This window comes from Oncorhynchus mykiss, chromosome 22, assembly GCF_013265735.2.
Source record: "Oncorhynchus mykiss isolate Arlee chromosome 22, USDA_OmykA_1.1, whole genome shotgun sequence".
In the NCBI taxonomy this organism is placed as follows: Eukaryota; Metazoa; Chordata; class Actinopteri; order Salmoniformes; family Salmonidae; genus Oncorhynchus; species Oncorhynchus mykiss.
Window position 1 is genome coordinate 12607107 of NC_048586.1, and position 13400 is coordinate 12620506.

At 43.4% G+C, this 13400-nt stretch overlaps 1 protein-coding gene across 5 annotated transcripts; it reads right to left on the reverse strand.

Annotated features, from left to right (window-relative positions):
• Positions 1-202: 202 nt before the first annotated feature.
• LOC110501410 (homeobox protein PKNOX1) lies at positions 203-13095 on the reverse strand. 5 transcript variants are annotated; one of them, XM_036958752.1, is made up of 11 exons: positions 12949-13095; positions 11244-11355; positions 8728-8858; positions 8344-8515; positions 4083-4271; positions 2325-2430; positions 2081-2178; positions 1866-1994; positions 1664-1740; positions 1324-1484; positions 203-1067 (listed from the first exon to the last, which is right to left on the reverse strand). In XM_036958752.1, the coding sequence occupies exons 2-11, from the start codon at positions 11295-11297 to the stop codon at positions 895-897; spliced, it is 1290 nt and encodes a 429-aa protein (XP_036814647.1). In that variant the 5' UTR covers positions 11298-11355; positions 12949-13095; the 3' UTR covers positions 203-894. The 5 variants fall into 5 exon arrangements, with proteins under 5 accessions (XP_036814647.1, XP_036814646.1, XP_036814648.1 ...); XM_036958751.1 differs by lacking the exon at positions 12949-13095 and adding an exon at positions 12688-12933 and having other exon boundaries at positions 11244-11302; XM_036958753.1 differs by lacking the exon at positions 12949-13095 and adding an exon at positions 12688-12932.
• Positions 13096-13400: the final 305 nt, after the last annotated feature.

The following is a 13400-nucleotide window of genomic DNA, read 5'->3' on the forward strand; positions in this document are numbered from 1 at the left end:
GACATCAGCGTTAGCTATCCTGCTACAGAGCTTTTTAATGTTAAACGAAGTTTCATGGTAAACAGAAAATGGCTCTATAGGGCCAGTCTGTAAGCCTGAGAGTCAGTCATGATCAGAGTGGGTAAAAGTCACAGGCATGCAAAGTGAACAAAACAAACCATTACTTGAAACTTGGCAGCCAAAAGCAGATTAAATGGAAAAATAAGAATCATTCAACATTTATTAACGGAGTACAAACGTAATTTTTTAAAACACTTCATGATTTGTTTTAGCTGCGTCTGTTCTTTTTGTCTTTTGGAGCGTAGAATTATACAAAAAAAGTGCACTCGCCTACAGACTACGTAGTGAAAAACAGTTTCTGAAATGAAACTTCTCACACACAGCGCACTCCGTTCAATAAATGGACATCAGGAGTGCTCCCGTATATCTTGTGGTTGTGCTGTGTAAACTGATTTAGAGTGTGTGCACGTGCAATGCTATATCAGTATCTACAGTACATACATGATCTGAGCCGCCATTATTTTTTTTTTTGCATAACATTGATCTGATTTTGTGCTAGTGTGTGTGTGCACACTTCATTAGCAGCCTACATCATTCAATATCAGTCTGCATACATCATGTATGTTTGTTGTGGAAGGCCTGAATTACCATATTTTCAACGCAGCATACAACGTTTGTTTTTGTGTGTGAGTCACAGGAAGTTGGTGGCACCTTAATTGGGGCGAACGGGCTTCTGGTAATGACTGGAGCGGAATCGGTGGAATTGTATCAAATAAATTAGCCTGGTTTGCAGGTGTTTGATGCCATTCCATTTTCTCCATTCCAGCCATTATTGAGCTGTCCTCCCCTCAGCAGCCTCCTGTGGTGATTGTATACAGTACGCCTGTGTGTGTCCTACTGCAGGGAGTCACTGTTGTCCAGGCCCAGCCCAGTCATCTCATCATCGTCCCTGCTGTCTCCTGATTCGTCCTCGCTGTGCCCGCCGATTATCACTTGCTGCACGGCCAGCGTGGCGCCGTCTGAAGTCAGGCTCTGGAGACCCTCCACACTCATTGTCACCATGGTGCCTGGGGAACAGGCAACCAGGAGAGGACACATCAGCGACATTACATTTAGTCTCTTATTGAGAAAGAAGTTGTTTTACCAGGAGAGCCTTGACTTTGCCTTGTGACTGAATTCGCCTTGTGGCTATCATTCCCAATACAGTAAGCTCTCTTGTGCCTAGTTGCTTTAAAAACAAGTATAGCCAACAGCTCTAGCAACTCGCAATACACAGCAGTGCTGATCCAATGAGCAGTGTAGCAAGCCAGTAGCCATATGTACCGTCTGCCATCTGGACCTGTTGTTGGGTCATCCCCGTGGCGATGGAGTCAGGCCAGAAACGCTGTAGCGGCCGGTTCGGAAGCGGTTTCTTGGTTTTGGCCGTCTCCGAAGAGCTGGCGTCAAGCATGGGCTGCAGGATCCGCCTCCGCGCATTGATGAACCTGGAACGGAAGGAGAGATTGGACCCATCATGAGAAGGGGAACGAGTGTTGACCAATCACTTAAGGGAATTGAAGAGTTTGAAACATTACTTGAGGTTCCCTCTAAGAGAAGTCGTTCTGTCATTTCATGCACTTAGGTGGTTATTCATGGTAGTATGGCATGGGTTCATGTAACTCACCAGTTGTTGACCTGGAGGAGGCTCAGGTTAGTTTGGGTAGCGATCTGCTTCTTCTCATCCTCTGTGGGGTATGGGTGCTATGGAAACAAAACAATTAAATATAACAGTAATTACGTAGGGCAAGATTAAAACACTGCAAGCCAACCAAATCCCAGAATCATTCCAGGTTGTAACCCATAGAGTTGGCCGGTGTTCTACTCACCCCGATGTGCTGGAAGAGCCAGGAGCGCATGACGTTGGTCGCTTGTTTGGGAAGGACGCCACGCTTGTTCTTGGACGAGCTGTCGTTGTGGCCGAAGAAGCTCAGGTCCTGGTTGAGCTGCAGCTGAAGCTGCAAGAGAGGCGGTTACATTAGCACACTCTTCAGCAGGCAGTAAATGTCAACCTTTTATGTTTTAGTCCAGACAAATGTCTTACCTGTGTGTTCTGAATGTGTATAGTCTGGGGAGAGTGCGTCTGTGACACCAACTGACCCTGTGAGTTGACTACTGTGACAGGCTGGTACACTGCGCCACCTGGAGGACACGCACACGTAAGGGCTGCAAACAGACCACTTTAAACTGCAGGTACAGAGAAAGACTGAAACCAGCTGGTACACTAACAGTCCTATTGAGCTGATGGCGGTGAGCAGTGGTGGTTGGTGTATGCCAGGGTGACATACCTGCCATAACCTGTATGGGGTTGACTGTTACGTTGCCTTGCCGCAGGGCTGACGCTGCCACCACAATCCCCTGGGGACTGAGGGTTCCTTTGAAAGAGCTGGAGGTCTGCACAACACACACAGAGAACACACACACAGGTGAGTTAAACACTATTCCGCCATGGGGCGGTAGGGTAGCCTAGTGGTTAGAGCATTGGACTAGTAACCAAAAGGTTGCAATTTCAGATCCCCCCCAGCTGACACGGTACAAATCTGCCGTTCTGCCCCTGAACAGGCAGTTAAGTTAACCCACTGTTCCGTCATTGAAAATAAGAATTTGTTCTTAACTGACTTGCCTAGTTAAATAAAGGTAAACTGAGCCTTCATTTTTTTTTTTTTTTTTTTACCTTATCAGGTGTATATGCTACATAGGGTGTGTCTGTGGTGGGTGTATAGCACGAGTGTACGGTGGTATGTACATTGGGGCAAAAAAGTATTTAGTCAGCCACCAATTGTGCAAGTAATCTCCCTCAATCTGGGGCTCCACGTAAGATCTCACCCCGTGGGGTCAAAATGATCATAAGAACGGTGAACAAAAAACCCAGAACCACACGGGGGGACCTAGTGAATGACCTGCAGAGAGCTGGGACCAAAGTAACAAAGCCTACCATCAGTAACACACTACGCCGTCAGGGGCTCAAATCCTGCAGTGCCAGACGTGTCCCCCTGCTTACGCCAGTACATGTCCAGACCCGTCTGAAGTTTGCTAGAGAGCATTTGGATGATCCAGAAGAAGACTGGGAGAATGTCATATGGTCAGACGAAATCAAAATATAACTTTTGGTAAAAACTCAACTCCTCGTGTTTGGAGGACAAAGAATGCTGAGTTGCATCCAAAGAACACCATACCTACTGTGAAGCATGGGGGTGGAAACATCATGCTTTGGGGCTGTTTTTCTGCAAAGGGTCATGTATCGTGAGATTTTGAGTGAAAACCTCCTTCCATCAGCAAGGGCATTGAAGATGAAACGTGGCTGAGTCTTTCAGCATGACAATGATCCTAAACACACCGCCCGGGCAACGAAGGAGTGGCTTCGTAAGAAGCATTTCAAGGTCCCGGAGTGGCCTAGCCAGTCTCCAGATCTCAACCCCATAGAAAATCTTTGGAGGGATTTGAAAATCCGTGTTGCCCAGCAACAGCCCCAAAACATCACTGCTCTAGAGGAGATCTGCATGGAGGAATGGACCAAAATACCCGCAACAGTGTGTGAAAACCTTGTAAAGACTTACAGAAAACGTTTGACCTCTTGTCATTGCCAACCAACGGTATATAACAAAGTATTGAGAAACTTTTGTTATTGACCAAATACTTATTTTCCACCATAATTTGCAAATAAATTCATTAAAAATCCTACAATGTGCTTTTCTGGATTTTTTTCCCTCATTTTGTCTGTCATTTATTTATTTTATTTTACCTTTATTTAACTAGGCAAGTCAGTTAAGAACAAATTCTTATTTTCAATGACGGCCTAGGAACAGTGGGTTAACTGCCTGGTCAGGGGCAGAACAACCGATTTGTACCTTGTCAGCTCGGGGGTTTTGAACTTGCAACCTTTCGGTTACTAGTCCAACTCTCTAACCACTAGGCTACCCTGCTGCCCCATAGTTGAAGTGTACCTATGATAAATTACAGGCCTCATCTTTTTAAGTGGGAGAACTTGCACAATTGGTGGCTGACTAAATACTTTTTTGCCCCACTGTGTGTGTGTGTGTGTGTACCTGGGTCTTGGTGGGAGAGTAGCCCTGTCCAGGTGAGTAGGGGCTGCCAAGCTCTCCACTCAGCATGGTCTCGCTGTTCATCTTGGTCTTGAGGCAGGCGATGTAGCGGCTGCAGAAGTCTTTACAAAGGTCACTCACCTTCTCCAGCTCTAGCAGGTGGATCCGCAGCACCTGGATGGCCTTCACCATCTGGATTCAAAGGTGAGGGAGGAGGAGTTAGCAGACGTTTGCACTAGAAATGGCATGTATGTTTGTAGTGTTACGTAGTACATTCATTATTCCACTAGTAGCTACTTTGGTATAAGGCCTTTGTCATGCTGTGTGTGTGTAATGTGTACCCAACTTGCTTTATTAACCCTTTGACATGAAACAGTAGCTCACTTTGATGCGCTCAATACGGAAGTGGTCCGATGAAGCGGATGCTAAGATACAGGACTGTTTTGTTAGCACAGACTGGAATATGTTCCGGGATCCATCTGATAACATTGAAGATTTTCCACATCGGTCCCCGGCTTCATTAATATGTGCAACAACGACGTCGACCCCAGTGACCAATCAGAAGCCATATCCCAACTAGAAGCCATGGATTACAGGCAACATCCGCACTGAGCTAAAGGCTATAGCTGCCGCTTTCAAGGAGTGGGACACTAATCCGGACACTTATAAAATGGGATTGCGTTTATAAATGGTATCATCCCTCCCACAAACTCCACTGGCTCCCAGTTCAATATATGATCATTTTCAAATTGCTTAGGCTCACCTACAGAGCACTAAATGGACTGGTGACCACATACCTTACCGACCTCCTGCACCCCTACACTCCCACCTGTTCACTGCTTCTCTGACACTGGCCTCCTCACCATCCCTCGCTAGTCTAGTTCACTTACATGGGTAGTCTGTCATCATCTTTAGTGTTCTCCATGCGCAGTCTCATGTTTACTGTACTTTTATACACAATGCATTCGGAAAGTGTTCAGACCCCTCGACTTTTTCCACTTTGTTACATTTTTCACATCAATCTACACAATATACCCCCCAATGACGAAGCAAAAACAGGTTTAGACATTTTAGGAAATGTATTAAAAAAACCTGAAATATGACATTTACATAAGTATTCAGACCCTTTACTAAGTACTTTGTTGAAGCACCTTTGGCAGCGATTACAGCCTCAAGTCTTCTTGGGTATGACGCTACAAGCGTGGCACACCTGTATTTGGAGTTCCTCTCAAGCGCTGTCAGGTTTTCAGGTCTCTACAGAGATGTTCCATCAGGTTCAAGTCCAGGCTCTGGCTGGGTCACTCAAGGACATGCGGAGACTTGTCCCGACGCCACCTCTACGTTGTCTTGGCTGTGTGCTTAGGGTGATTGTCATGTTGGAAGGTGAACCTTTGCCCCAGTCTGAGGTCCTGAGTGCTCTGGAGCAGGTTTTCATCGATCTCTATTTTGCTCTGTTCATCTTTCCTTTGATCTTGACTGGTCTCTCAGTCCCTGCTGCTGAAAAACATCCCCCCCCCAGCATGATGCTGCCACCACTGTAGGAATGGTGCCAGGTTTCCTCCAGATGTGACACTTGCCATTTAGGCCAAAGAATTCTATCTTGTTTCTCATGGTCAGAGTCCTTTTGGTGCCTCTTGGCAAACTCCCAGCGGCCTGCCATGTGATTCTTACTGAGAAGTGGCTTCCGTCTGGCCACTCTACCATAAAGGCCTGATTGGTGAAGTGCTGCAGAGATGGTTGTCCTTCTGGAAGGTTCTACCATCTCCACCGATGAATACTAGAGCTCTGTCAGAGTGACCATCTGGTTCTTGGTCACCTCTCTGACCAAGGCCCTTCTCCTCCGATTGCTCAGTTTGGCCAGACGGCCAGTTCTAGGAAGGGTCTTGGTGGTTCCAAACTTCTTCCATTTAAGAATGATGGAGGCCACTGTGTTCTTGGGGACCTTCAATGCTACAGAAATGTTTTGGTACCCTTCCCCAGACCTGTGCCATCGACACAATCCTGTCTCGGAGCGCTACAGACAATTCCTTCGAACTCATGGCTCGGTTTTAGCTCTGACTTGCACTGTCAACTGTGGGACCTTTATATAGACAGGTGTGTGCCTTTCCAAATCATGTCCAATCAATTGAATTTACCACAGGTGGACTCCAAGTTGTATAAACATCTCAATGATAAATGGAAACTGGATGTCGCTGAGCTCAATTTCGAGTCTCCTAGCAACAGGTCTGAATAGTTACCTTATTTAGGTATCTGTATTTTTTATATATTTGCAAAAAAAGTAAACGGTTTGCTTTGTCATTATGGGGTATTGTGATTGACAATGATTTTTGTTTAATACATTTTAGAATAAGGCGGTAACATAACAAAATGTGGAAAAAGTCAAGGGGTCTGAATACTTTCCGAATACACTGTACTTTAATTAATGGGATTTTATTGCTTTTTATCCTACTGATTTTCTTGTGTATGTAAAGGGACTTTGGGTGTTGTGAAAAGTGTTTAAAATAAAATGTATTATTATTATTACAAGAAATCCCACTAAGACACCTTAGTCCCCTGTGCCCAAGAACGCCAACGGTAACCTGCCTAAATGACAACCACTCCAATAGCGCTCACATTTTGTAGCCATGAAATGCTTTGAAAGGTTGGTCATGGCTCACATCAACACAGTCATCCAAGACACCCTGGACCCACTCCAATCCACATACCACTCCAACAGATCCACAGATAACGCAATCTCTATTACACTCAACACTGCCCTCTCCCACCGGGACAAGAGGAACACATATGTGAGAATGCTGTTAATTGACCACAGCTCAGCATTCAACACCATAGTGCCCGCCAAGCTCATCACTATGCTCTGTACCCTGGGACTGAACACCTCCCTCTGCAACTGGATGCTGAACTTTCTGACAGCGTAGGCAAGAACACATCTGCCACACTGAGCCTCAGGGGTGTGTGTGTGTGCTTAATAGTGCTGATCGATTTTAACCAATTTAAAAAATAAAAAAAATGATTAAAAAGTTAACTGACTGATGTCGGTTCAATTATTTGAATTTCATTTCGTTCAGTTATTTTCCTTCTCTGGGAGCTCAATGCGCACATTGCACAGTTTCTCTAGAGAATAAATCAGATCAAGCCTGAACTGTGCCATGTAGTAGGAAGTTGTAGTTTCCAACAGGCCAATATTCTACATAATTACCAAGTTTTCTGTGCTAAACTAACTGCAATGACCATAATCCAACGCCGCCTACTTGTCCAGTCTAGTAATTTTACTCCTTCTACGTTAGGTTAATGTGCTGTCACTACCATCATGGGACATTTGATTTAGTCTGTGTTTCAGCATTCAACCCACATAATGCATAGTACATTTAATGTAAAAAAATAAAATAAAATTGAAACACAAAAACCATGATTCTCTTTTAATAATTGAACAGAAACCGAACAGACCTCAAACACTAATCGCTCAGCACTAGTGCTTAGTTCCCTCCTATACTCACTGTTCCCCCAGGACAACAACCTATCCCTCAACAGCAAAACAAAAGTAGATCATTGTAGACTACAGGAAATGGAGGGCCAAGCCCGCCCACATCCACTTCGGCAGGGCTGTAGTGGAGTGGGTCAAGAGCTTCAAGTTCTTCTGTGTACACATCACTAAGGAATTATCACGGTACAAACAAAGACGGAGGACTCGGGAGACTGAAAAGATTTGTCATGAGCCCTCAGATCCTCAAAGTTATACAGCTGCACCATTGAGAGCATACTGACTGGCTGCATCACCGCTTGGTATGGAACTGCTTGGCATCCGACTGCAAGGCGTTAGAGGGTAGTGCGAACGGCCCAGTACATCACTGGGGCCAATCTCCCTGCCATCCAAAACCTCTATACCAGGCGGTGTCAGAGGAAGGCCCTAAAAATTGTTAGACTCCAGCCACCCAAGTCATAGTGTTCTCTCCGCTGCCGTAGGGCAAGCGGTACCAATGTACCAAGTTTGGAACCAACAAGACCCTGAACAGCTTCTGCCCCAAGACATAAGACTGATAGTTTGTTTAATGGTTAACCATCTCTTTTCTCTCTACGTTGTTGGGAAGGGCCTGAAAGTAAGCATTTTACTGTTTGTCTACAGCTGCCGTTTACGAAGCATGTGACAAATAAAATGTGATTTGACATTCGATGTGTCAATTGCAGATATTTTGTGAATAGTGTCACTAGAGGTCATAGTGATGCAAAATCATTCAGAGTATTGACAGCAGACGAGGAAGCTGACCAGATTGTCGAGGTCAGGATCCTCGCTGAAGAATGCTTTGCCCTCTTTCTCCTGGCTGCAGACAAAGTTCTCGATATCCACGTCAAAGCTGGCTGACGTGATGCAGTCTGAGCCCTGTGTCGACTGCTCACATTTCTCAAAGAGCAGGGCCAGGAGAGGAAACAAGGGATGCCTGCCACACACACACAAAGAAAAACATTACTAAATTGCTACTATCTACAGTTGTCACATGTTGCCATTTCTACCCCATACTTTTATTTAGGTAGGGCACATAAGCCCGATCATCGTAGACTGCCATCGTCACTAACATTATCCTGATTAAAAGTAGTTGAGGGGGTCGCTTGACTAAAGTTTTGGCAGGGGGCCAACAGTTAGGAGGTGTACCGGTATATGGAGGCCTTATCTTCATCAAAGGGTGTCTGGGGTTCAGTGGGGGCAGGACTGGAGGCTGCAGCCAACCTCTCCTCACTGAACTTCTGATCATGATCAGCATCACTCTCCTTCTGCTCCACACCCTGCATGAGGAGAGGAGAGATCACAGCAGAGTAAGGAGCAATAGTGGTGGACAGGTAAAGCTCAGAACCCTTCCTCAACAATAAGGCATGAGAAGATTGTAAATGCCAACAAGACCAATAGGTTTAGGTACTAAAAATGATCATAATAAAATGCCATTTACCAGACGCTTTTATCCAAAGCGACTTAGTCATGTGTGCATACATTTTACATATGGGTGTCCCAGGAATCAAACCAACTGTAAGCACCATGCTCGACCAACTGAGCTACAGAGGACCACTGAGTACTTCAGTACAAAATGGAAAGGATATAGCCTATCTTAACAATTCTAAAATTGGTGGATGATGCAGAAGTGTCCTGGCCATGGCAGTATCTCTTTGGTCAGTGCCAGAATAGAAAGATGGGTGGTGGCATATCATATTTAACAGTTATTGATAGCCATGCCAAGCTTTAACTTGTGCTGCTTTATTCAGATTGTCAGTCACATTCATTGATTGGAAGCCAACTTGCTCCACCTCTTCTGCTTTTACACCATGACTTTGAAAGCAAATGCACTAAAAATACTTTTCCTAGAGCTGAAAAATTCATACCCCTTGACTTTTTCCACATTTTGTTGATACAGCCTGAATTTAAAATGGATTGAATGTAGATGTGTCACTGATCTACATTCAATACCCCATAATGTAAAACTAGAATTATGTTTTTAGACATTTTTACAAATTACTAAAAAGTGAAAAGCTGAAATGTCTTGAGTCAATAAGTATTCATCCCTTTTATGGCAAGTCTAAATAACTTCAGGAGTAAAAATGTGCTTAACAAGTCAGATAATAAGTTGCGTGGATTCACTGTGCAATAATAGTGATTTTTGAATGACTACCTCAACAATGTACTGTGTGCACATACAATTATCTGTAAGGTCCCTCAGTCGAACAGTAAATTTCAAAGAGGTTCAACCATAAAAACCAGGGAGGTTTTCCCAATGCCTTGCAAATGTTTTATTTCATTTTTTTAATTTAACCTTTATTTAACTAGGCAAGTCAGTTAATAAGAATAAATTCTTATTTACAATTACGGCCTACCCCAGCCAAACCCTAACGACGCTGGGCCAATTGTGCACCGCCCTATGGGACTCCCAATCACGGCCGGTTGCGATACAGCCTGGAATCGAACCAGGGTCTGTAGTGATGCCTCTAGCACTGACATGCAGTGCCTTAGACCGCTGCGCCACTCGGAAAGGGCACCTATTGGTAGATGGATAAAAAAGCAGACATTGAATATCCCTTTGAGCATGGTGAAGTTATTAATTACATTTTGGATGGTGTATCAATACACTCAGTCACTACAAAAATACAGGCATCCTTAACTCAGGTGACGGAGAGGAAGGGAACCACTCAGGGATTTCACCATGAGACCAATGGTGATCTTAAACCAATTACAGAGTTAAATGTCTGTGATTGGAGAGAACTGAGGATGGATCAAAAAATGTGTAGTTACTCCACAAAACAAACCTAAATGAGAGTGAAAAGAAGGAAGCATGTACAAATATAAAAATATTCCAAAACATGCATCCTGTTAGCTATTAGGTACTAAAGTAATACTGCAAAACATTTGGCAAAGAAATTAACTTTTTGTCCGGAATACAAAGCATTATGTTTGGGGCAAATCCATCAATGATGGTCTGCTTTCCAACAGACACTGGGAGACAAATCCACCTTTCCACAGGAAAATAACCTAAAACGCAAGGCCAAATATAACCTGGAGTTGCTTACCAAGACGACATTGAATGTTCCCAAGTGGTCTATTTACAGTTTTGACTTAAATGGCTGTCTAGCAATGATCAACTTCCAACTTGACAAGAGCTTGAAGAATTAAAAAAAAGAATAAAATGGGCAAATATTGTACAATCCTGGTTTGTAAAAGCTCTTAAGAGACTTACCGAGAAACACACACAGCTGTAATCTCTGCCGAAGGTGATTCTAACATGCATTGACAGGGGGTTGAATACTAATCAAAATGTTTTATTTTCCATTCATTACAAAATAATTCATTTTTCTTCCACTTTGACCTTGTGGTGTAGATCATTGACAAAAAGGACAAAAACTATTTTAAATCCCACTTAGTAACACAATGTGGATAGAGTCAAGGGGTGTGAATACTTTCTGAAGGCACTGTATATCCATCTCCTTGCCCATACATTTTGCAATACTAGTCATTCTAAATCCATTAATGACTCCATTAATGATACTTTGCCATTAACTGACCGATTAAACTTGTCAATTATCATCTCAAGAACTTCAAATCTTCCCTTCACCCACCCTTGTGGTTTTAGGCAGGTTTAAGTAGGCCTCAAATCGGAGCCTCAGACTAAATTTGTCCTTCTGACCCACCTGCTGCTCTCTCTTTGTGTACTTGTCCATGGAAACTGATTGGGCAGCCATCATTTTCACTGCAGATGCAACAAACACTGAAGCATTATAAGGATGTGGAGAGTTGGCGGACCTAGAAAGAGACATAAACCCACACATTTTTGAAAAGTAAAGACTATTACTGTATCAATGATGATGAATTATGATTATTCTAATGAAGGGCAAATATGAAAAACTGACTTCTAATTACAATGGTAGTACTGATATTGTATTGTGAATAGAGTAGGGTTGTGGTGGGAGAAAGTTGTTGCGCTTCAGTGAAAATCTATTTGAATGGTTCATGTAAATAGTTTTTCCTTCTGACAGAACAAATGCTATTAACATTTGATCGTTGTGATAGTCTAAATACCATAACATTCCACTTTTATACTTGGCTAAATGTCCATATTTCTATGAATGGAGCATTGCAAAGTTTGATTGCTCTGACAGAGGTGGTCTTCTACTTTACTTCAATACCATAAAAACTATATAATCGAGCTGCCTATTTGACTAACGTCTGTGTTCAAAGAGAATGGGACAACATGCATCGATCTCATGTCTCCATCCAGATGAAAGGCATTTGATGATTAGGGGAACACAATGTATCAAGTTTATTCACTTCCATTCGAATGTTTTGTTCACGTTTAACTTGTGTTCAGCAACATACCATACAATGTAGCGAATTGACAAGAAAGCGATGAAGGTCAAACATATCCGTCTATCATAATTAATGTTTACACACCCACCATGTTGAATTGACTTGCTTTTCTCATTACCCCGTGCTGGCGGCAACAAAGCTAGTTTGTAGGTGGTTAGTTAGCAAGCAAGGATCAGATTAGCTGTAAACCATATGAAGGAAGACGGTCGAGTGAGAATTCAGTCGAGAAAATTCAATTTTTGAGAACGTTAGCTACATAGAAAATGTTTACCTCTTCATATCCAGATTGTACGGTCGCTGGATGAAATAACACGCTGTAGCTATAGTAGGTCATTTACGAAAACAGCGAACGTAGCTAGGTCAGTAACGTTAGCTAATACATTTCAGTTTTATTTGACAATCTTTTCGAAAACCTCAAATGTATGTCAACTATAATATGCATCACCCCCTCTACGGCCGAGACACCCAGTGAAGCATCCTTGTTTTAAACGTAGGTTGACCACATTTACTCTAACGTAGCTAGCAGAAGTGCCATATTTATCAGCAGCGTTTGCTACGGATTCGCTAGCTAGCCGCGCGGGATAACAAACTGTTAGCTTAATGAAGTGCATATACACGCCTAGTTCATCCAATGTGTATGTACATTGTATTCCAGTATTATTACTGTTAATGTGTAAATATGTCTCTTTAATTTTAGATGGTTCTAAAATCCTGCCCACAACAGTCAAGCAAGCAAGGAACAGATGCCCTTCCCTTCCCCATTCGCACTTCTACTGATGGGGATAACGCTGGGGCCTCTCATCTAGCTCTCGCCCTTTATTTTCCAGAATCCTTCTCCGCCCAAAACGCGGACATATTTTTTCCTCTTGTAGATTTGCATCTTCCTTGGCTCCGGCCATCTATTCACTGCCAAATAAACTCCACTGGCCTGGCTGTGTCCCTAGCTTTAGCCCTAGGCATTTTTTCTTTGCGTCCCAGATTGTTTGATTGATAGGGAACAGAAAAATACTATTTTGAGTGACAGCTTACCTGAGTGCCAATCTTCGTCACACTGACAAGCGGCTGCAGCAATGGGGACTCGCAGTTGTCGCGCTGCGTCATCGCGTCTGGTCACGCAGGGTCATTTACTCATGAATATTTATAAAGTGGGAGTCGTCGTCTGGTGTGCCTTTTTCCTCGCCCATAGAATCTAGGCACGCGGCTGGTAGCATACAAGGCTAAATCTAAACCACTGCTGCTCTCTAGCTTTGTTCAATCCAAAATGAAAAGTCCGTATACCAATTACATTAATGTAATTAACTTGTCATTTACCAATACCCATCCTCCTCCCACATCAGTGGGTATTATTACACAGAATGCTGAGACTAGGTCATGTACTTTCAGGCCCAGAGTCATTCGGGAGTAATTCAAATAGACCGTAGAGTAAAAACATTTGCATGCACAGCACTATTCAAATGACCCCTAAGGTTAATCCCAGAAAA